The 20,806-nt window shown below is 41.4% G+C and overlaps 2 protein-coding genes across 5 annotated transcripts; one reads left to right on the top strand and one right to left on the bottom strand.

Moving 5' to 3' along the window:
- Positions 1-229: 229 nt before the first annotated feature.
- Positions 230-16,491, top strand: kdm2ba (lysine (K)-specific demethylase 2Ba). 3 transcript variants are annotated; one of them, XM_008302038.1, is made up of 10 exons: positions 230-354; positions 3,576-3,800; positions 4,038-4,181; positions 5,358-5,444; positions 5,828-6,115; positions 6,228-7,042; positions 7,194-7,357; positions 7,457-7,618; positions 7,974-8,192; positions 16,407-16,491. In XM_008302038.1, exons 1-10 carry the CDS (start codon positions 301-303, stop codon positions 16,412-16,414), a joined length of 2,166 nt encoding a protein of 721 aa, XP_008300260.1. In that variant the 5' UTR covers positions 230-300; the 3' UTR covers positions 16,415-16,491. The 3 variants fall into 3 exon arrangements, with proteins under 3 accessions (XP_008300260.1, XP_008300259.1, XP_008300258.1); XM_008302037.1 differs by lacking the exon at positions 16,407-16,491 and adding an exon at positions 10,512-11,737 and having other exon boundaries at positions 5,837-6,115; XM_008302036.1 differs by lacking the exon at positions 16,407-16,491 and adding an exon at positions 10,512-11,737.
- On the bottom strand, positions 12,161-20,602 carry rnf34a (ring finger protein 34a). 2 transcript variants are annotated; one of them, XM_008302040.1, is made up of 8 exons: positions 20,476-20,602; positions 19,718-19,936; positions 18,551-18,937; positions 17,842-17,904; positions 16,373-16,574; positions 16,174-16,203; positions 15,902-15,943; positions 12,161-15,242 (listed from the first exon to the last, which is right to left on the bottom strand). In XM_008302040.1, exons 1-8 carry the CDS (start codon positions 20,479-20,481, stop codon positions 15,055-15,057), a joined length of 1,137 nt encoding a protein of 378 aa, XP_008300262.1. In that variant the 5' UTR covers positions 20,482-20,602; the 3' UTR covers positions 12,161-15,054. The 2 variants fall into 2 exon arrangements, with proteins under 2 accessions (XP_008300262.1, XP_008300263.1); XM_008302041.1 differs by lacking the exon at positions 15,902-15,943.
- Positions 20,603-20,806: the final 204 nt, after the last annotated feature.

Below are 20,806 nucleotides of genomic sequence, written 5' to 3'. Positions count from 1 at the left end.
GTATATGTCTACCTTCCCTTTAAGCACACTTTTGTGTTTTTACTTTTACAACACGTTTGGGATTATAGATGTTGTCGCCTTTACGATTTCGTTCGCCTGGTTTCTGACTAACTGAATGCTCCTGTGGCTGGATTAAGTAAGCAGGGAGCTGGCATTTCCAATGTTCAGTGAAGGCAGCACAGCGAACAGAGCTGGCGGCTGCGCGTGTCGGTGTGAAGTGAAGGAGGGGGATGATGAGCTGAGGCTTTTTCAGCCATGTTAGTTTTCTGTGCCGTCCACAAACGATGAGAGAGACGAGTCATGGCCTTGTCATTGAGCGGAGACGATGAGGAATATGATTCAGAGACCGAGCAGGTACGAGCTGCTATGTTTCATTATTTCACCTCTGAGCTTTGTGTTGTGTTTTGGAAGGAGAACCAAAGGCCTTTTATGAGCGTTTTTCTTCGGTTGCTTCAGGTTAACGTGAGGTTTTCACCCGCTCTTCTCTGGATCTATGTTAGTCGGGTTGAGAGGAAAAAGGGTGTCCTTTAAACCTTCGTTTCGCCAGCATGCCTGGTTATAGAAACCAATACCTAGCTAAATGTGCTGTACGCTGCTAAATAAACTCAAGTTGCACATCAAATTTGATACCGTGACCGTCAAAACACACCGTGTCCTCTCCCCCTGGACACCATCTATCATGTTAGCCACCACTGACCCATTTTGTACTGACCACCTCTTAATACGGAGCAGTTTCGTCCCGTCATGTTACGCATTAGTGGCTGTGACCAGACCCTCTGTGTGTCCCACGAGCTAGCGGTGAGACCGTCCAACTTTACCCTGGCTAAAGCTGTGATTTACTCATGTACCTGCCACATTGGAGCAGCTTTTCCTGTGATGAAGCTCCTCACACTTCCTAAAGTTGCCCCACCACTCTGCGCCTTTAAGACGGCTTTAGGCGAACTGTTGTTGAGGCAGGGACCGAGGAGGGGGATGGGGAGAGGGAACAATGAAGTGGCTCTACTTCTGTTTTTTCGTAGTCCAGTGGTTCCCAAATCTGGAGGAGTACAGTGACCCCTCCAAACCCTGCTAATAGTTCAGTGCCAGGAGGATAATATAGTGCTGGTAATTATAATCAGGCGCTAAAGTGAACATCATGTCCTCTGTGGTTCCTTGGGAAAAAATTTCATCTGTGGAATGAAGTGCTTGTTCAGTGGTGCAAGCAGCACGAATGCTTTCTAACAGGGCTTATGTGATATTGCACAATCCTCTGTTGTACACTTGGCATGTACTATTCAGAGGAAACAGGAGAAGTGCTGATGTAAGAGCCAGCTCCTTGTGCTCACACAATGTTTATATCAACAACACACATTAACAGCACATCATCAGAGATGATATTTTGGCATCTTGTGTTGTGACACACGGTTGGATACAGTAACACGCGCTGTTATTTTAGCTAAGGACCACTGTACATGAGCAGCAGATGACAAGCCTTGTGACTTCCTCCCACTGAAATCCACGCTGAAGCTGAGTCAGAAGACCGCGTTGAGAATATAGGCCATGTTTTTGTTCACAGGCCTCAGCGACCAACCCCAAATTCCTGACATATTACTGCACAGAGTTACAGGAAAGACGAGTCAGCTGGTAGTTGCTTTGAGGACCACGTTTTCTAAAAAAAAAAAAAAAAAACTGTTATGATTCTTCTAAATCCACAATTTCCTGCTACTTCTTTGTCGTAAACTAGTAGGGTAGAGGTCCGACAAGTTATTTGTTGTTGTCAAAACTTTCCGACTTGTTCAGAGGCTCTGTGAACTTGACCGTAGTATGATATCAGAAAGAAACCAGTTGTGTTAGATGAGGTCAGGAAAATAATGAGGCAGCTGATCTTACAAAAAAAGGCAAAACAAAAAAAAGTTGTAATGTTGACAGTCACCCCTGCAGCAGTAACAGCAGTAGCAGCTACTGTCCTTTTTTGATGTATCCGTCCCATATTTCCACAGTTGTCAGATGAATTAATGGGAGCTGTTAGATTCATTTAGCCCTGTTTTGCTCAAATGCTCCATCAGCAGCAGCAGCAGCAGGCAAAGGATAACTTATTTTGTCGGAAAAACACCTTATTTAAAATAAACTGTGTTCTAAAAACATGTCATTGTAAAATCCTCCTGAGGTAGGGCGCGAAAACGAACAGGTTGTGGTAAACATGAAGGGACATGTTGAGGTTGTTATTATTGATTTACTGAGAAGGTTCTTTGTCACAGTCAACACATTCACGACAGGTTTCTCCTCTCTTTCTAGATAATATCATTTAGAAACCATTTGTCAAGATTGTCTTTAGACTGGATTGTCTTGTTCTGTTTCCTTCTTGTTTTACCTGTTTGACCTGTCCACAGCATTGATTCCCAGAAAAGAAATCAACACGTGCTTGACTGCTATTCAATAAAATAGCATTATTTTTATAAATATAAACTGAATACATAATGCTCAAAGGGCTGCATTCATCTTTAGTATGTGGGCTGTGTGGAGTTATCAGTAATAGAATGAGAGTGAATGACATCAGAAAAGTGCTCAGAGCCACTCAGCAAAGCATAACCTCCTCTGTGAGCTTATTTTTATCCATCACTTACAGTCCCCTATTCAAACAGTTGCCACCAGCAAGGCAAATGTGTTGCCAAGGTAACCTCTCCTGCTAGAACAAGAATCACAGTAATGGTCTATGATTTGTCTTATTTTTATAGTGCTTTATAGCCCTGCCATGGCAACAGAGAGGAGACCAACAGATCCATGAAATTCACAAATATGAATTCAGGGTGTAGAATATAGTCAGTTAATTGATTGCTTTTTAGAAAATAAGTCAGTGATTATTTTGATAATTATTTCTGATGTATGTTTTGATGCACAGACCCAAACTAATCCAGTGTGAAAATTTGTTTTTGTCAATTTACACTATACACACATTTGTAAAATGAAGATGTATTTTTTTCACAATTCTCTGACATTATATAGTTTATACAACAAATCTGTGAATTGTAGTATCAGATTAATCAGTATCAAGAATAAATGTTTGTTGCAGACCTACAGATATTTGCCACCATATGTTTAGTTTTCAACCGTAGAGCCGAGTACAGCTGCAAAGATTAGTGATTTGTTCAGCAAACATGCAAAACATTTGCAGTTGTGTAGCTTTTAAAATGTAACTTTTACGTTTCCAATTTCTAAAGTGTGATATTGCTTTGACATGCGTGATGGGAAACTGAATCAGTTTTTTCCTGTTTTACTGATTTCTGACTGTTAGAAGCAGACATTTGGAGAGGTCATGGGCTGTGGAAAAAATAGAAGAGGCCCTTTTAAACAATTTTCAGATGCTTATCAACAACTTTTTAAACCTTTAACTGAAAAAAAGTTATCAGGTGAATAAATGGGGGGTGACTGTCTGTCCGACAGTAAGCATCATAGGTCAGCGTACAGTCATTTTAAGACAATGTGTCTGTGTTGCCGTATTTGACAGAAATCTGTGTGTTTCATATTATTTCTGATGATTTATTTGATTGATTAAGTTCAAAATATATATCTAATCATTCTAACTGTTCAATTTCCAGCAGCGGGCAGCCAACCGGCCAAAGCCCAAGATGGGGACGTCGTCAGCTGTTAAGCTGCCGTCCAACCGCAGCTCGTCTGGAGCCAGACGAAGGAGGACACGCTGCCGAAAATGCGAGGCATGCCTCCGGACTGAATGTGGAGAGTGTCACTTCTGTAAGGACATGAAGAAGTTTGGTGGGCCGGGGCGCATGAAGCAGTCCTGCATTATGAGACAGTGCATTGCGGTGAGTCAGTAATAGGACAATTTTAGAGTTTACAAACATTCACAAGATAGTATCACAGAGTAGAATTTGTATTTGTAGAAAACATTTGTCGCACTGGCCAGTGCACAAGTCTGAAGGAAAATTTGTATTAGCTGTTGTACAACCTGACCTCTCCTGAAAGACTAAACAAAACTCATTATATCATCATTGGTACATGTGTTTATTCCTACTTTATTTGTTTGTTCTTGCCTCACACAGCCCGTCTTGCCCCACACAGCAGTGTGTGTGGTGTGCAAAGAAGCAGGGAAGGAGGACACACTGGAGGACGACGAGGACAAGTTCAATTTCATGCTAATGGAATGTTCTATCTGCAATGAGATTGTCCATCCCAACTGCCTCAAGGTACAGAGTGCCATAACAGCTGAACAACTCCACCTCAGTCAAGTCATTCACATGGTGACTCATTGTGTTATGTAGTGTGCCAGGAATCCCAGGTCATTGTAATTTTATGTGAGTGACTCAGATAGTTGGACTATAGTCACTGAAGGTAATTGTGGGAATAGTGTTGTTTATATAACATTGAACACACTCATCATTCTTAAGTGGTTCCAAAGTTTTTATTGCTCAACTTTGACACGGTTATGTCTTAGGATTTAATTTTTAGCAAATTCTCAAGAAGGAAAGTGATCAGGGATGAAATCATGTACAAAATGACTAATGGTGTGTTGTCTTAAAAGTATGTCAGGAAGTAGACTTAACCAGAGGTGCTAAAGACATTTGATGAGATAAAAAAAAAAAAAAAGTGTGAAGCAGTCCACACCCTGTATGAAACCATTATGTCAAAAACACAGCAAGGTGTTGCTGGCATAGGTTTGGTCAAACCTGTTTTCGAAACATGCACTGTGTAGTGGTTTAGCACAAAATAGCTAGGGTATAACACTTTTTTAAATCTATGTGTTACATTCCTATGAAGTACAGTCAACAAAGAAATGTAACCACTACTTGGTGTGACCATCTTTTGCCTTTCAAATGGCACTAATTCTCTGAGGAACACTTGTGCAGAATGCTTGAGGGCAGGTGTGCTGTTCCAGACTTCTAGGAGAACTTGCCACAGTTCATTTGTGCATTTAGGCAGTCTCAGTGTTTTCTGTCTTTTTATGTAATCCCAAACTGACATTATGATGTTCAGATCAGGGCTCCATGGGGGCTTACCATCTGTTACAGCACTCCTGTTTGCTGAAGATGTTTTTTTTATGACTCTGGCTGTTTAGCTGTTGTCATGCTGCAGCATGAATTTGGGGCCTCATACAGCAATTTAGATTATACAGCCCTTAAGAAGTGCATATTCAAGCTAAGTAGGATCTTTAGTTGTCTGTACTTCCCTTTTCTGTTTAATCCATGAAGCAAGAGTCTACATGTTAAATATGAGGTTAAACTGCGCTGACCTGTCTTACAAGAACACGTCACAACTGTGACTTTCACTTCCCTTGTCTTGTTTGTGTTAAACACCCTGTACATAGCGCTCTGTTCAAGCTTGTTGTTCTGGCTGAAATCTTCATTTTCTTGTCTGTATATCAGGTGAGTGATGCGTCAGGAGTGGTGAACGATGAACTCCCTAACTGCTGGGAATGTCCCAAATGCAACCATGCTGGGAAAAGTGGAAAAGTGAGTACAAATATGTGTGAGTCAGCAGATTTAGGGTACATTAGAGCTAACTAAGTGTGTGTCAAAGGATTTTTTAGAAAGCAGTAACAATAACAAAAGAATTACAACTAAAGAGTTTTGACATTACATACGCTTTCTTCTTTCACTGTTGCTCTCAGTATTTCAGTTTGTGTGTTGATCAGCTTACCGCTTCCTGTTTATACTTTTCTAATTTGTGAAAGTCATCCACATGTGACTGTGTCGGTCACAGAAACAGGAAACCACTGGCACACAATGTGTTACATACATTTATTATATGATAGGTATACTTAGATACACAGTTGTTTTTTCATGTCACCATAGGCTAAAGGTATAAAGTTGTCTCGCAATTTTTGTCCCCTTTGGTATTGAAGCAAAAAAGGGGTCCAGGGTTTAAGTACGCCTCCAACCTCCCTGGCTCTTTGCTGAGGGAACAAAAGCCTGTGAAGGAGGAGGGGGATGTTTCTTCTGCCGCCAAGAGGAGACCAGACAGAGAGGAGACGCCCAGGTACAGACCCGAGGAGCCTCTCCACCGACAGCCACCACTGCTGTCCCCCAGCACCCTGCCCCGGCCCAGGCCTGAGGACAAACTGAGGAAGAAGAGGAAGCTGTTTGACGATGATGATGAAGAGGATCTCAGTTTGAGGAAGAAGGTCTGTGTAATAAACAGAGTGGCTCCTTATTTTTCCATATTACTGATCCAAGTGTTTGGGGATAACCGAAACAAAGTCATAAAAGTAATTCTTATAACATTTTTTCCTGCAGGAAAAATCAGATGATCCTTATTTTTCCAAACTTCTGCACCAAATCAAGACAGAAGAGGAAGACGAAGATGTGTATGAGGAGGAGGATGAAGACGGAAGGGAACTTCACTTCCGAAGTGGCATAGATAGGAAAGGGCGATTTGGGGACACTGAAGAAGGGGATTATAAGGACTCCAAGAATGACCTTTTGAATCCCTGCATTAAAACACCAGTTGGAGACAGTGACCAGTCCCACTGCAGCTCTCCACAGGCTGGCCCCAGCAGCGAAGGTGGGAGCGAGACCCAAGAGAAAGGTCCACGTCCAAAAGCTCGTCGTAAGCGACGTTTACCTAACAGAGAGCTGAGCCGAGAGCTGAGCAAAGCACTGAACCAGGAGATCCAGAAGACAGAGGACTGCCTGGCCAACGAGAACCGGCAGCCCCTCAAGGTGGAACCAGAGACAGAAAACGAGGAACCCAAGAGGTTGTTTCGCATCGGTAACGAACTTGGGGATCAGAGGGCCCACCTCAAGGCCAAAGAGATGAACGGGACCCCCTGGGAGCTGCGCCACTTCTACCCTAGTCCGATCACTCCGCTGGGCTTCAACAGGAGCACCCCGACCAATCGGCCGGTGCCTCCACGCTCCCCACCCAAGTGCGTCCAAATGGAGAGGCACGTCATCCGGCCCCCTCCGATAAGTCCACCTCCTGACAGGCTGCCTCTAAAAGATGGGAAAACACACGTCCTGCAGCGCGAAGTATGGATGAAGATATTTCACTATCTCACCCACCAAGAGCTCTGTGTCTGCATGAGAGTTTGCAAGACGTGGAACAGATGGTAAATGCACAACACACACACTTAAAATAGCATGTTTACATCATAGTTATAGTAAAAGAAAAAAACATAGAAGTGAGAAGAAGCAGTTTGCTTGTTGGTGTCCTACTTTATAAAGACATGGCATATATTACGATTCTTTCCTTCTGACTAGGTGCTGTGATAAGAGACTTTGGACAAAGATCGATCTGAACCGCTGTACCTCCATCACGCCGCTTATGCTAAGTGGGATTATCCGCAGACAGCCAGTTTCCCTGGACCTAAGTTGGACCAATATTTCCAAGAAACAATTAAGCTGGCTTATTAATAGACTGCCAGGTACCTGACTCTGACTCTTGATCTCCAGACAAGGAAAATTCTCTTTTTCCATTTCACTTGCTCTGCGTCAGTGTTTCAAAATGCTGCTTTATCTTTCAGGTCTGCGAGTGTTAAAGTTGTCGGGGTGTTCCTGGGCTGCCGTGTCTGCACTCTGCACCTCCAGCTGCCCTCTGCTGCGGACCCTGGATGTCCAGTGGGTGGAAGGACTCAAAGATCCACAGATGAGGGACCTTCTCTCACCCCCCACAGACAACAGACCAGGTAAAACACAAGCATCATCATTTGTAACATGAACATACATAAGGATTCAAACCCTAAGTGATTACTTCACTGAATGCAAACTATTTTGGAAAGACACTCTTAAAGTGGGTGACTTTCCTGTAGGTGGTGGGTCAGTTATATACATAAATACTGCACATGCTACCCACTCCAGTTCATACTCAAAATTATTGTTCCTTATTATTTTGCTTGAAAGACGTCCTTTAGGTATAGGTCTTAGAAATATGAGAGGCATTTATAGCTGTTAGGCATCTCTGATATCCTTGTAGACTTGTATGCACCTGCTGACAAAAAACAAAAATTGATCATTTATGTTCATCATGTGACCATTGAACAGGTCAACTGGATAACCGCTGCAAGTTGCGTAACGTGGAGGACCTGCGGCTGGCGGGCCTGGACATCACTGACACATCCCTACGTCTCATCAGTCGACAGATGCCTTTGCTGTCCAGGCTGGACCTGAGCTACTGCAACCACATCAACGACCAGTCAGTCAACCTGCTGACAGCAGCAGGGACCACCACCAGAGACTCCCTCACAGAAATCAACCTATCAGGTGAGATGTGGGACCTGAGGAGTGGCATCAAGGGAACACACAAGCACAAATTCAGGACTTTCTGAGTGGTTAAATGGTGCCAACGTAGAGGTGTGACGCAGTTGTTAGACGCTTCAATCGGTCAGTCAGTTTTTCAAGGGAGTCGCCTGGATCAAGCAAATTTTTTTTTGTCCCCTTAGTAAAAAGAAAAAGTCAATGCAAACTTAAATTAACAAAAGCCATTACATACCATAGCATGTACCCTTTTAATGTCTAACATAATAACGTGCTGCACAAAATCAGATATTTTGACTTGTCATAGCAGGAGATGACAGCTGACAATGAGCCATTATGCACAATACTAAGGTCCTTAAACCAGATCATCTCAAGGCCAATTCATGCTTTCTGTATGACCAATGCAGATCTGTGCACCTATTGTAGTATAATAGGTACATGTCAGTCTGTTTACACATCGGGCTGTATCACTGTGTCAGTATGATTATATGTGCCAAAAACAGTGAGTGAAATTCAAACTTCCTACTTTGTTTGGGCACCATCAGGGGAAGCACGTTTAAAATCAAAGCACCTAACAGTCCTGCAGCGACTACTTCACTTAAAACTTTTTTAATGATTCCTTGCAATCGCACAGCCTTTCTTCATAACAAGAATTTGTCTAAGTACAAGATGTTTTTCTGGCACTCGATGCGGTTGCGGTGCAGTCTTTGTGGTCACAAATTTTGGGCTGCACATGGATGTCTGCAAAGCAATGTGCACGAACCCTTGTGGACTTGAGTGGATAATAAAATTGATGCCATGTGTGCCCTTGCGGACAAAGAAAGCATGAGTATGCCTTTAGTTTACACAATGTCTTCCATTGAAGAGGAGTCTTAATTTAATTATCTGTTTGCAATTACTACAAAAGACAAACAAAATAGTTGTTACTCTTTCAGTTACCTGCTCCTTCATGTCACTAATCAACTATTTGGAAGTCTGCTAATAGACAGGATACAAAGATAGAAGGCTGTGTTTGGCATTCACAGTGAAACAGAGTTGTTCACTTACATCCCTTCAGTCTGTGTTTTCAGAAAATGTTTTTGTGGTAACCGCAGAGGAAGTGAATACAGTATGTTTACATTAATGTATTTCAGACAATGAATTTGCATGACAGCTGATGTCAATCGCTGAAATATTTAAATGCTGTGGGCTGCACTCTATTGATCCAAGAAATAACATACTGCGCTTAAGACAAATAAATTATAAAGTAAATATAACAATCACTGGACATTCTTCATGACTGTGATGTTTTTATAGGTGACATAAATGGTTTCATCACCACAAAGGTGCTTACACTAGCTTTGTTTGATTAGACTTCAGTTCAAGTGGAACTCTTCCTGATGTATGTAAGATCACCAAAATGAAATAAGAATGTCACTCTCCCAGTGTAGCTAGTGTTACAAAACAAAAAACTGTGTTTAAGAGCAGGCTGTCAAACTGTCTGTACACGCCCATGCATCCAGTCAGGAATAACCACTGAGAATATTTGTGTTGTTTACTCTTTGGGCTTGTAAATAGAAGCAGTTCACTCCAGGGGAATTAAAGGTGAGACTGCACAATAATGAACAAAATGATAATCACAATTATTTGAGATTAACATTATATATGATCATAATCATTGATTTAAGGGACATTTTTATTTTGCACTTTCAAATTTAAATAACCAGAACTCTGGTTTCATTTTCACATTGTGCTACAGTCCTTCAATTCTTCTGATCTTTACATCATAAGACTTAATATAAAGTTCTTCTTCACCTGATTTCAGTGCATAGCCTAGAGGCAAAATATTTTTAAAAAACTGTGCCCGATACACTTTACTTTATCAATATCTTCTAAACAATAGGCACTAAAATGTATTAATTTTATGTAAACACATCTCAAGCAGGTTACAATAGACACAAGTTAGGCAGCTTGTAGTCTCTACTTAGTTACTGCAGCAGCTCAGAAAGCTTTCTGGCCACAAATGACTGAAATAAGGCGTTCTAATGTCAGATTCAGCCAAGATGAAATGAACTGATTTTATCTACACGGACTGTTTTTCCAAAATAATTTGTAAATGCGTCGATCATGTTCGTTTAATTGTGGGAAGCCAAAATCATGATTAATCAGTCAAATTTTTAGTTTTATTTAAAGGTTAAAGTTTTAGTTACTTGATATTTAGAATGAGTTCTTAATGAACTGAATCTGCCTACTGGGACCAGTTTCAGTAACCACAGTTTTACAAGACAGGATCAACAGCAGATTTTCTGCACACATCCGATTATTGTTTTCTCTGTTTCTTTTTAGTCTGTAACCGAGTCACAGACCATTCCCTAAACTTTTTCAAGCGCTGTGGAAGCATCTGTCAGATCGACCTTCGCTTCTGCAAGCAGGTGACCAGGACGGCCTGCGAAAGGTTCATCGCAGAGATGTCTGTGAGCGTACCATTTAGACTGAAAGAGGAAAAACTGCTGCAGAAGGCAAGCTAGTTCCTAACAGGACAAAAAAGGTTGAAAGACTGTCTTTGCACTTAATGGAACAAATGGTCCTGTGATAAGGCTCTGAATCACTGTCAGGATAAACTAAAGTGAGAGATGGAGAGCTTGGACTCTAATGTAAGGAGGTGATAAACATTCACTGGACACATACAGACAAAATGGCATGCATGTATTTCTGTTGAGACTGTACTTTTATAAAGATGTGCTTGTTATTGACTGTTGGGTTATTTTTATTCTTTAAATATTTGAAAACACAGTATTTTTATACCAGCATCATTTCATGAGTATACAGTGTCTCAGGAGCTAAATATCACAGAGAGACTGTGCAGCATGTGAACTGAACATTATCCCCTTCAGTTTACCTTCATGTATCAGTGTCTGTGTGCCAAAATCTGCATTCGACTTTACAGTCATTTCACTATCGGACAAAATATAGCATGTACAGTAATATCCGACTAAATGATCATAAATACTTTAAATATTTAGAATGTATTTCGATGATAAAACAGAGTAAACAAATTCATATTCCTATCACACCCTCATGCCTTCAGTTATGTTAGTACTTTGAACTGTGGAGTGTTTTGCTTGATGGGGTTTTCATCAATATTTCAACATTAATTTATTGATTTTATTTTTTTTTTATTACAGTTTGTATTTATTCAGTAACTTGACATAGATGTCTGACATAGCTGGGTTGAATAATGCGTGCAAATAATTTATCAGAGTTGTGTGAGCACCCAGTTGGTGGACTTTAACACCCAAAAGTCAGTAGCAGGCACAGCAAACCTGACACTGACTTTCCATAATGCAGTCAACCTCAAACATCTGGTTCTCTATACTGGTTTATATAAGCAACTAATTATGACCTTTGCAAACAACTTATTTGCATACATTTAAAAATGTACTCCATACGGTAGGTGTTGTACTTTGGGTGTTGTGCTGTAATCTGTCACCTCAGGTGAATGTGATAATGTTTATATTTGTAAATCCAAAAATGAAGTGCTAATATGCATTAAAAGAATTTCATTTGTACTATCACTGAGTCTTCTCGATTCTCTTTGCTGTATTCTGATGGAACTTAAGGATGTCAGGCTGATTTGTTCCCTGAAGCAAAGCTAATAGAGAGCAGTGTGTCACTACTTTTGTCATCTCAAAACCCATAAAATGAGGCAGTGTTTACTTGTGACTCAATAGAGGGTATCGCCTCAGGGGACATGAGGGCTACGATGACTATGTCTGTTGGTCCACCACATTGGTTTAGCCTGAAACATGTTGCTACTTTTTGTACTTGCAATAATGGTCCTCAGAGGAAAAATCCCTCTGACTTATGCACCTTTTTCAGAACTTTCACACCTGCTAAACAGCAGTATCTTACTACTGTAAGGACGTTGGCATGCATGTTGGCATGAAATTTAAAGCTCAAAGCACTAAGCACAGCCTCACAGAGGCACCAGCAAGTAGTCAAACAATCAGGTTTTATTTGTATAGCAAGTCATACAAATGGAATGTTTCACAGTGCTGTAACACAACACACCCATAAATGATTATGAAAGGAAGGAAAAGTCAAAAAGTCAGGGTAGCAAAATAATAGGAAGTGTCATATGTAAAATAAAAAATACTAAGCACAAAAGAAGTGTAAAAATAATAAACATGTAAGAATCTGAAGAGGTAAATATACATTTTTCACAGAAAATAAAATGAAGATGAGTTCCATTGAACAGCCAGAGTTACCGCCTCGTGGTTGTAAAGCTCCACTAGAATGCAGCTCACAGCCACATTTGTTAGGACTTGACCTTTGACCTTTTAGTTATGAAACGTCATCGATTTATTAGTTTATTAATAGATATTTGTGTGAAATTTTGTCATGACTAGTGTCTTAATTCTCAAGTTGTGGCCAAACGTGTGGTTTGTGACCAAACGGTCACTTTGACCATTAAATCCTAAGTAGTTCATCCTCAAGGCCAAGTGGCTATTTGTGCCAAATTTGAAAAAATTTCCTCAAGACATTCAAGAGGTTTCACATCCATGAGAGGGAGATGGATGTATGAATAATCTGAAAAATAATGCCTCTGACCTCAGCTGTGACTAGTGCGGATGCATAATGTTTTTCTTGTCTTCTTGGGACCACCTGGGGACCCAAAGTTCAAGATTAGTAACTACTGATAATAAAGTATATAATATGATTCTCACAAAGGAACAATGTCATAAACACAAGAGTTCATACTGTATCTGTCCTTCTGCTAATAATGTATGTAGCTATATTGCTTGGGCTTAATCTAGTGATTATTTTGTCAATAACTTACAATCACAATCAGATTTTTTTTCCCTTTTTTTTTTTTTGTCTGTAAAATATCAGAAAAAATATGCCACGCAGAGTCAGAATATGAAGTTTCTCAACTGTTGTCTAATTATTAGTCTCAAACCCCCGAAAAAATGCAATATCAAACAAAAATCCAGAACATGATCACATTTGACAAACTGAGATAAATTTGTGTTGCTCTGTTAATCAGCTGCTCATTTCAACACTAGTTATTACTTTACCCAAGGTAGTACAGGGACACTGCTTGTGATGCATGATTATACAAAAACAGACTTTAATTAAAATCTTTAATTACCAAAATAAAAAGTTCAACATTCCAATACAAAGACCAAACCTTGCACACAATTACACCCTTTCTGAAGGAAAAGTGCAACCCGTTCCGCTACTCGTCATGATTGTAGAGGACATCTTTACTGTAATAGCAGCAATGTTGACCTTGTGAGGGTACAGTACAGAGCACAATACTTCTAAATGAGCAGGATTCGGGGAAAACAAAAGCAGGGAATTTGTTTAATAAGCAGGGGGGGTATAAAGAGGAGGATGTAACATAACCAGTGTCATAAAGCTTCTTGTCATGCTCTGGTTCAAGAGGGACAGAGAGTTCAAGCAAACTAATGCAGATTAAACACATTTCAAATCACTTGACAGGAACGCAACTCTGTAATAGCAAACTAACCCAATCCCGGGGACATTTCAATAATCTGATATTACACAATTTAAATCAAATGGAAAAAAAATATAGATATATACATCTCATATGGATCAATATATGCAAATGTACATTAGCAAGTCATTATTTCTATATACTTTCTATACCACAGGTGTCAGTAAACTCATAGCTAGATCTTTGAATAGTTAGTTTAATACATTACTCCTAAATTCAACTAAAAAGCATTAAGACACTTCATTCCACTCCCAACAACAAACAAGAGTTTCACATCCACAGTTCAGCTGGAAAACAGGGAAGATAGCTGGATGAGTTAGCACCGGTTTTTGTCGTTTGTCTCTGCTGAAGTGCAGAGACAGGACAGAGGTGACAGCAGAGGTTAGCTATTGCTGTAATGACAGACTTACTTACTTTCTAAATGTGTAATGCATTACAGTAAGTGCTTATATTGCAAAACAACTCAATATAATTAATTGAATTCAACTTTATCATAAATCCCCATGGTCAATCACCAATATCTTTAAATCACAATGACAGAGCACCTGTGAGCTGAAACTTGAAAAGGAAACGCAAGCTCAAGGATTTCTAATTAGCATTTCTCTCTGATTAAACAAAGGTAGTGGACCTCAGGACTCAGTCAAGCATTCAAGAACAAGTACACATTACCTCAATCACTATTACTGGTCATTGCTTGAAGTGGGATGTGAGCAGTGGTGCATTAACACACAGTGTGAACAAAGTGCTTTCTGATCTAACATGCTGAAGAATCAACAGCCACAAACTGTCCTACACAGCTGAGGGGGGGAAAATGGGTGAGAAGCTTTAGGGCATGACCCATTATTTGGCACCTAGTTCACTCGCCTCCTCTCTCCTGTGTTGAGGTTCAGTATGTGTCTGCCCTCGATGTTACTAAGATATGTAGTCACTTGCAGCAGTTGTAAAGAGAGGTGCTCTTAAGAATACCCAGCAGAGCTGAGTACCAGCTACAGTTTATAGGCAGATCTGAGGGTGATGTGTTGTGTTTAACAAGACTGCACGTGGCTTGTGCCACACATTCTTTGCTTTGAAAAACCGTAAGAAAAACAAAACAGACACTTAAGACTGAACACAGATAAGAGATATGTTAACTTGAGGAATGATTCATAGGAGAGTACGGTCCTACGCTCTGCCCACCGGTGAAACCAAATAGTCAAATTCTTAAGAAAAACACATTTCTCATATTTCAATGTGCAAATAATGTGAGACTTAAGGGAATACAAACATCCGCAAAATAAGTCTTTTGGGGACTCAAAGGTGATGAGCTGCATTGCTGAGATAAGGTACAGTCTCAGTCTGAAGCAGGTGCAGTGGTGCTGCAGTGGTGCATTAGGATTTGAAGACGTGCACGGCCCTCACAACGTACTGCCTGCAGATTGGGCATTCGTTCATCCTCTTGCCACACTTGGTGCAGGTGACCATGTGACCACACTCCAGGAGAACGCAGTCGATCACGGCGTCCATGCAGATCCTGCACAGGTTGTCGTCGTGAATCGTCAGAGGACAGTTCTCACCATCTGCAAGAGAAAGACGCAAAGAAGTGACCGGAAATGTGAAGAATCTGCTTTCAGCATGGAGTGCTATATCATGCATCATATGAGGGACGACGGAGCACTGAAATACTCAGCAGCTTAATGAAAACCCCTCATCTGATCCAGTGCACCTTCTCTGGGTAGGGTCATGCTCACTAGCTCCTGCAAAATGTCAATGCCTGGTATGGCGATGTGTCAAGACGTTTCTATGACAACCACACAGTCTTTATCACTGGAAGCGTGCTGCTACGAGAGTGAATGTACACGGCTAACATACTGCGGCTTTCAGTATAATTAGCTTCACATGTTCCACACATGAATAGACAACTGAGGGGAGATTGATCTCACGGTGGATCAATGTTCTGGGAGCATGACAAATGAAGTTAAATTATTCAAATTCATATTCTTGAAGTGGAGACATGAACGTTCATTTTCATCCTCAATGAAACAGCGAGAGACCCTCACAATAAATGCCATTCCACAGGAAGCACCACATATAAGGGTTTCACAAAGAAGTGGGCTGAATGAGAACAGGTTCACAATGAATACAGATGGGTATGTGATTCTGCTCGTACAATGGAGAGGCGAGTCACAGAGAGAACATGTGACCACAGCGATGGTGGCGAGGAGTCTGGAAGCCTTACCTCCGATGGCACCATTGCAGATAGGAGGGGGGAAGGCCATCACTTTAGTGAGGGAGGAGTAAAGCAAGCATGAGACATTGTCATCGTGGTTCCAAATGAGAAACGACCTGCTTCTGATCAGTGTACCTTACTGTAGATTATTACTACTATCACCTTCACTGTACAGTATTGTCAAATGAAGCAGAGGTATTACATTTCTATGCATAAAAACAGGATGTGGTATCCAATACTGACATCGAGGGCAGTGTGCACACCAATCAGTGACAACTTACCTGTGGTTACAGTACTGCTCACATTTTCCACTGCAAGAAAAACAAATTGAATTTACTATTACAAGTTACTATGACAAGCTATATGAGAGCATTAGATGATTTCTATGGTACATATAATGAATTGGGACCTTTTTTATAGCAGAAACCTAACAAACAAAAGCACACAGTATTTATTCAGCGTGACAAAATGAATACCCACATGATTTCCTGTTCTCCTCTGTCTCTCTGTACAGCCTGCTGACGCGTTCCACAAGCTCCCACTTCTCACAGCACCCTGAATAGTTGACAAAATTCCTGGCCAGTATCTCCTTCAGCTGCCTGACAGACAGGCCCTCAATATCCCTCAAACTGGAGATGTCCGAGAGGGACGCTCTGGCCCGACGTCGCGTCTGAGGGCTCACCTGAAAGATGCAAAACACCACTAAATTAGATGTTTTGGACACAATTTCCCCCATTTCTTTTCATGATTTTATCCTCCATGTCCATCATATTTGATTTCATTTCTTACTACTTTTTTGGTGCAAAAAGCATTTTTTGACTTACAGTGCAGAAATACACAGATGAACCACAATATTAAAGATAAACAGCTGAAATGAATCACATTGATCATGTCCTTCTTGTTCTGCTGGGAAAGCATGGATCTTTACATTCATCAGCTCTTGTTTTATTCTATTTATCGCCTGGCACTGTTTGCACTTCCTTTTTAATGTCTAATGCTGTGTTTTATGTTGATCCTGTCTGTCTGTAACTCACTGTTATTTTTTAATTGTTATGTTTGTGGAGGACAGGCTTCACGGTGTTGTCTGTCTGTGATTCCATGTTGTATTGTTTTGTTATTTGCAAACAGGTCTCTCTTGAGAATGAGACCCTGTGTCTCAATGAGATTACCTGTATAAATAAAGGAAATGATAATAATCGTTCATGTGGATATTACGTCAACATGTAGCACCTATTATTTAACCAAGCACACTCCTGCTCAGGCAATGGCAGTTGCCACCTCTAGCAGGACAACGCAACTAACCACAGCACAAAAAAACTGCTAAGGAATAACTCAAGGTGGAAGATGCCCAAGAGTTGATGTACAAAAGACTATTATCTGCCCTAGCCTCCAAACTCCCAAGATCCTAATCTGATCCAGCATCCACTGGATATACCGAAATAAGCCAGACACGCAGAGGCCCAACCCAGCAAATCGTAGGATCGGCTTTCAACATCCCAGTGCAAGACACCACGAGACACCCAGAGAGGTCAGGTATCCCTGCTCCGACGGGTCAGAGCTGTGTCTGCAGCATGACGAGAACCTCCACAATGTTAGGCGGGTGGTTTTAATATTGTGGCTGATCAGTGGATATTTAGTACCTCAATCTACTGAACACCTCAATTCTTGCAGCATTGGAGAGAACTTGCTGATATGCAGTTCTTTCATTCCGATGCAGTCAAGAAATTCAACGCATTAGCGTCTAATTTTTAACCAGCATATCACTTTCCTTGCAATCCAAACTCTAAAAGTTACAACACAAAATTATACATAATGCTGTGTCACCAAGTATTTCTGTTTCTAATCCAGCATCAACATCTAGCTACAGAACTAAAATTCATTCATCCCTAATCCACAAAATGCATGAATTAAAAAAATAATAATAAGATCAATAGGAATGCATGGATCACCTCAGGAGTGTGTTCACTGGGGTCCAAGTTAAGAAGAGACACTGATGTAGCGTCACCTATATCCTGCAACAGAACAACAAAAACAGTAAACATTAGTGTTGACTACATGTTAGGAACACACTCGTCTACTGAGGATTAGGATTAGACGCTCTTCAGTCAGCCCATTGATACCTTGGGAACGACAATGCTGAGTACCTTCCATTCATAGAAAAGCTTACTGATCCATGAGCAGGCCAAGTACAAGTATTTATAGTAGATCCTGGCTGCTTGGAGCTCAGCTCCATTTTTAGTGCAAGTTGTAGCTTCTTTTACTTTTTGTCACTTTGTTTCTAGAGTTCTGATTGGTCTTGTTTTTAGTGGCTTACAAACTGTAGTAAAAACAGGATGAACACCGTGTCTCTCTTCAACACATAGCCTATGGTGGCATGTTAAGTGCTCCCCATAGGCTCATTTGTGGTGATTTGACAGACAAGATCTGCAAAAGTAGGAATGTGGAAAAACAACAATAACTCTTTAAAATGTAGGCTTTGTGCTTCAAGGCCACCAGCTTTCAGAATTTGTCGTGTTACTACTACTTGAAAGAACAAACAAGAGGTAATAACTAGCAACAATACTGAGAAATGGCTGTTATAGCTCGGTTTCTAAGTAGATAATTGTAAGGATCTTGCTAATATGTAGGGTTCGCACACGTTTAAATGCTGATCCTGACCTGGTTGGTATCAGAGCTGTCACTCCTGCTGAGTTGTTCCTCCTGAGAGGCAGCGAAAGCAGACAGCTCTGAGGCAGACTGTGTGGTCGAAGGGGTTGGTGTATACAAGGAACGCGAGTGGAGGCTGGCTGTGTCGCCGTCCTCCTCTTCCTCAATGCCTTGGTGACGGAGCACCAAGTCCACCAGGTCTTCCTTTTCCCTGCAGGTGTCAGTGGGGATGTTGCGCAGCAGCAAGTATTGACGCAGGTCCTTTACTCGCAGACGCATAAGCCGTGGTCGCTGAAACGCCGTGGCCTTCAGCAAGTGACATGTGGCACAAATGCGGAGATTCTCCTGAAGCACGGAGCACAGAGAGCAGAAGCTCTTCTTGCAGTCGCAGCAAATATACTAAGGAAGAACAGAGCGAAGAAAAACAAGATGAAATGAGGCCACTGGTGATTCATGCACACCTTCAACCAAGTGTTATTGCCAAAAATCCCTCATGACAGAGTGATGCTGTGGACATAAAAATGTAACCAAAATTCCACATTCTCCTACTTGTTTTTTTTTTTTTTTCCGTACAAAAATTTTAGATTTTACAGAAAAAAAAGGAAAACGAGACTTAACAAATCACTCCATTTTTCAATCACTCACATCTGCTCTTCCTCTCCAGGCACAGAGACCAGGAGGCACTTTCTTTTAAGTGACAAACATCAAACAGTAATAAATGCAAGATGTGGGATTAGACTGGCACGATGAGCGAGTGAAGCACAGAGTTCAGACAGAATGAGACCCTGTGAGCCATACGTGAACATGAGCGTTCAGTGAAGATATTACTGCGGCAGCATGTCGGTCCATCTGTCTTCTGACTTAGTCTATTTGTCCCCTCACACATAGATATCGGTTCAGCGCTTTAGAAAAAAAGCCATACTGTATTTTATGATTTGAACATGTGCTTAATTTAAAATAATTAGGGTAAATGCTGCCTTGTTAATTTCATGTTTAATTTCAAGTAGTAGACAAGAAAATGAGCATAAACATGCACTCTATCTACAAGCCAAAAGCACCTCTACCTAAAATATTCATTTAATATCCCCCTCTGCTTCTACACATGCACCTCTTCCCTCTAATTAAGTCATCAGCTCAGCTAACATGTGCTGGCACCACACAGATCATCCAGACACCTACCTTCCTCCTGAAGACTGAGAAGGCCTGGCCACAGGCCTTGCATACAACACTGGGACTCCCTGAGCTGGTGGGGGGGTATGTGGAGTATCCCGCACTGGGGGCAAATCTGAAGGGTCCAGCACCGGCCCCAAACCCTGGCTGCTGGCCTCTGACGGCCCCAGTACCCATGACTTCATTCAGCAGACCACAGCATGAAGCCCACATGGACGAGGCCCCTGCCTGACATGAACAAAACATCCTCACTTCAGTGTCTGCTGTCCTCCTCACACCAGTCTTGTTGTAGCACCACTATCATTCAGACACACATGCACCAAAGAAACAAGTCTGCACTTTGCATAGAGGCCACATATGAGTGCTAATTATAGATGAGATGACTAAAAGCCTTCACCCACAGTGCTGGATGAACACAAACTGTGAGAAGAGCAAGCAACTGTCAACACACTGACTGCCACAAGCAATTAGGCTACACAACCGCTGATTAAATTATTCCTGCTAAACAGCTCGTTTTAAGGTTACAAGAAAACAGAGGAGCGACTAAGCCAATATTAAATGCAAATAATACAGTCTCCCAAATAATTTCATTCAATTTCATCCAAGTGGAGGTTTAGTGGCAGCTGTCAGCGCTAATTAGCTGAGTAACACAACATTCAGCGACGTGAAGCTTACATTAGTAGCTAACGTTAGCTAGCTGCTGCTGCTAGCGACAGTCTGTCAGCGGCGCTAAAACAGAAGCACAGCTAATGTGGAGAGAAAAGCACCTTCATTGCAGCTCCGGCGTGTCTACTGACAAATAAGAGATTGACGGCGTAAGCATTGCAATGTGTAGCGTCTCTTATTCAGCTCAAGTGCCTGGCCTGGATGCGTCTGGATGTGACGAGACCGACGGTCGAGCTCCGAGTGCTGCTGCTGCTTCTTCGGTTTACGGAGCAACTGCAGCCAGGCGGAACATTACCGCCCCCTACTGCTGCTGTTATGCACTGCAATACACAGGGTGCAACACCAGGGAGTGAAACCCTGTGCAAAACCATTTAAATGTCAAATTTCAAATTGCACCATCTTTCAAAGGGTGCATTGTTTTTATTTTCAGAA

Source organism: Stegastes partitus, unplaced genomic scaffold (genome assembly GCF_000690725.1).
Source record: "Stegastes partitus isolate 25-593 unplaced genomic scaffold, Stegastes_partitus-1.0.2 Scaffold1750, whole genome shotgun sequence".
Classification (NCBI taxonomy): Eukaryota; Metazoa; Chordata; class Actinopteri; family Pomacentridae; genus Stegastes; species Stegastes partitus.
This window is presented reverse-complemented; position numbering and strand designations above follow the sequence as displayed.

Coding starts and splice junctions, on each gene's coding strand:
- rnf34a (XM_008302040.1), bottom strand. Junction 18,938..19,717: donor TCTCAGTCTTCAGGAGGAAG/GTAGGTGTCTGG, acceptor GTTCTTCCTTAG/TATATTTGCTGCGACTGCAA. Junction 16,575..17,841: donor CCAGTGAACACACTCCTGAG/GTGATCCATGCA, acceptor TGCATCTTTCAG/GTGAGCCCTCAGACGCGACG.
- kdm2ba (XM_008302036.1), top strand. CDS start 301: ATGGCCTTGTCATTGAGCGGAGACGATGAGGAATATGATTCAGAGACC. Junction 4,182..5,357: donor TCCATCCCAACTGCCTCAAG/GTACAGAGTGCC, acceptor TCTGTATATCAG/GTGAGTGATGCGTCAGGAGT. Junction 7,043..7,193: donor TGCAAGACGTGGAACAGATG/GTAAATGCACAA, acceptor CCTTCTGACTAG/GTGCTGTGATAAGAGACTTT.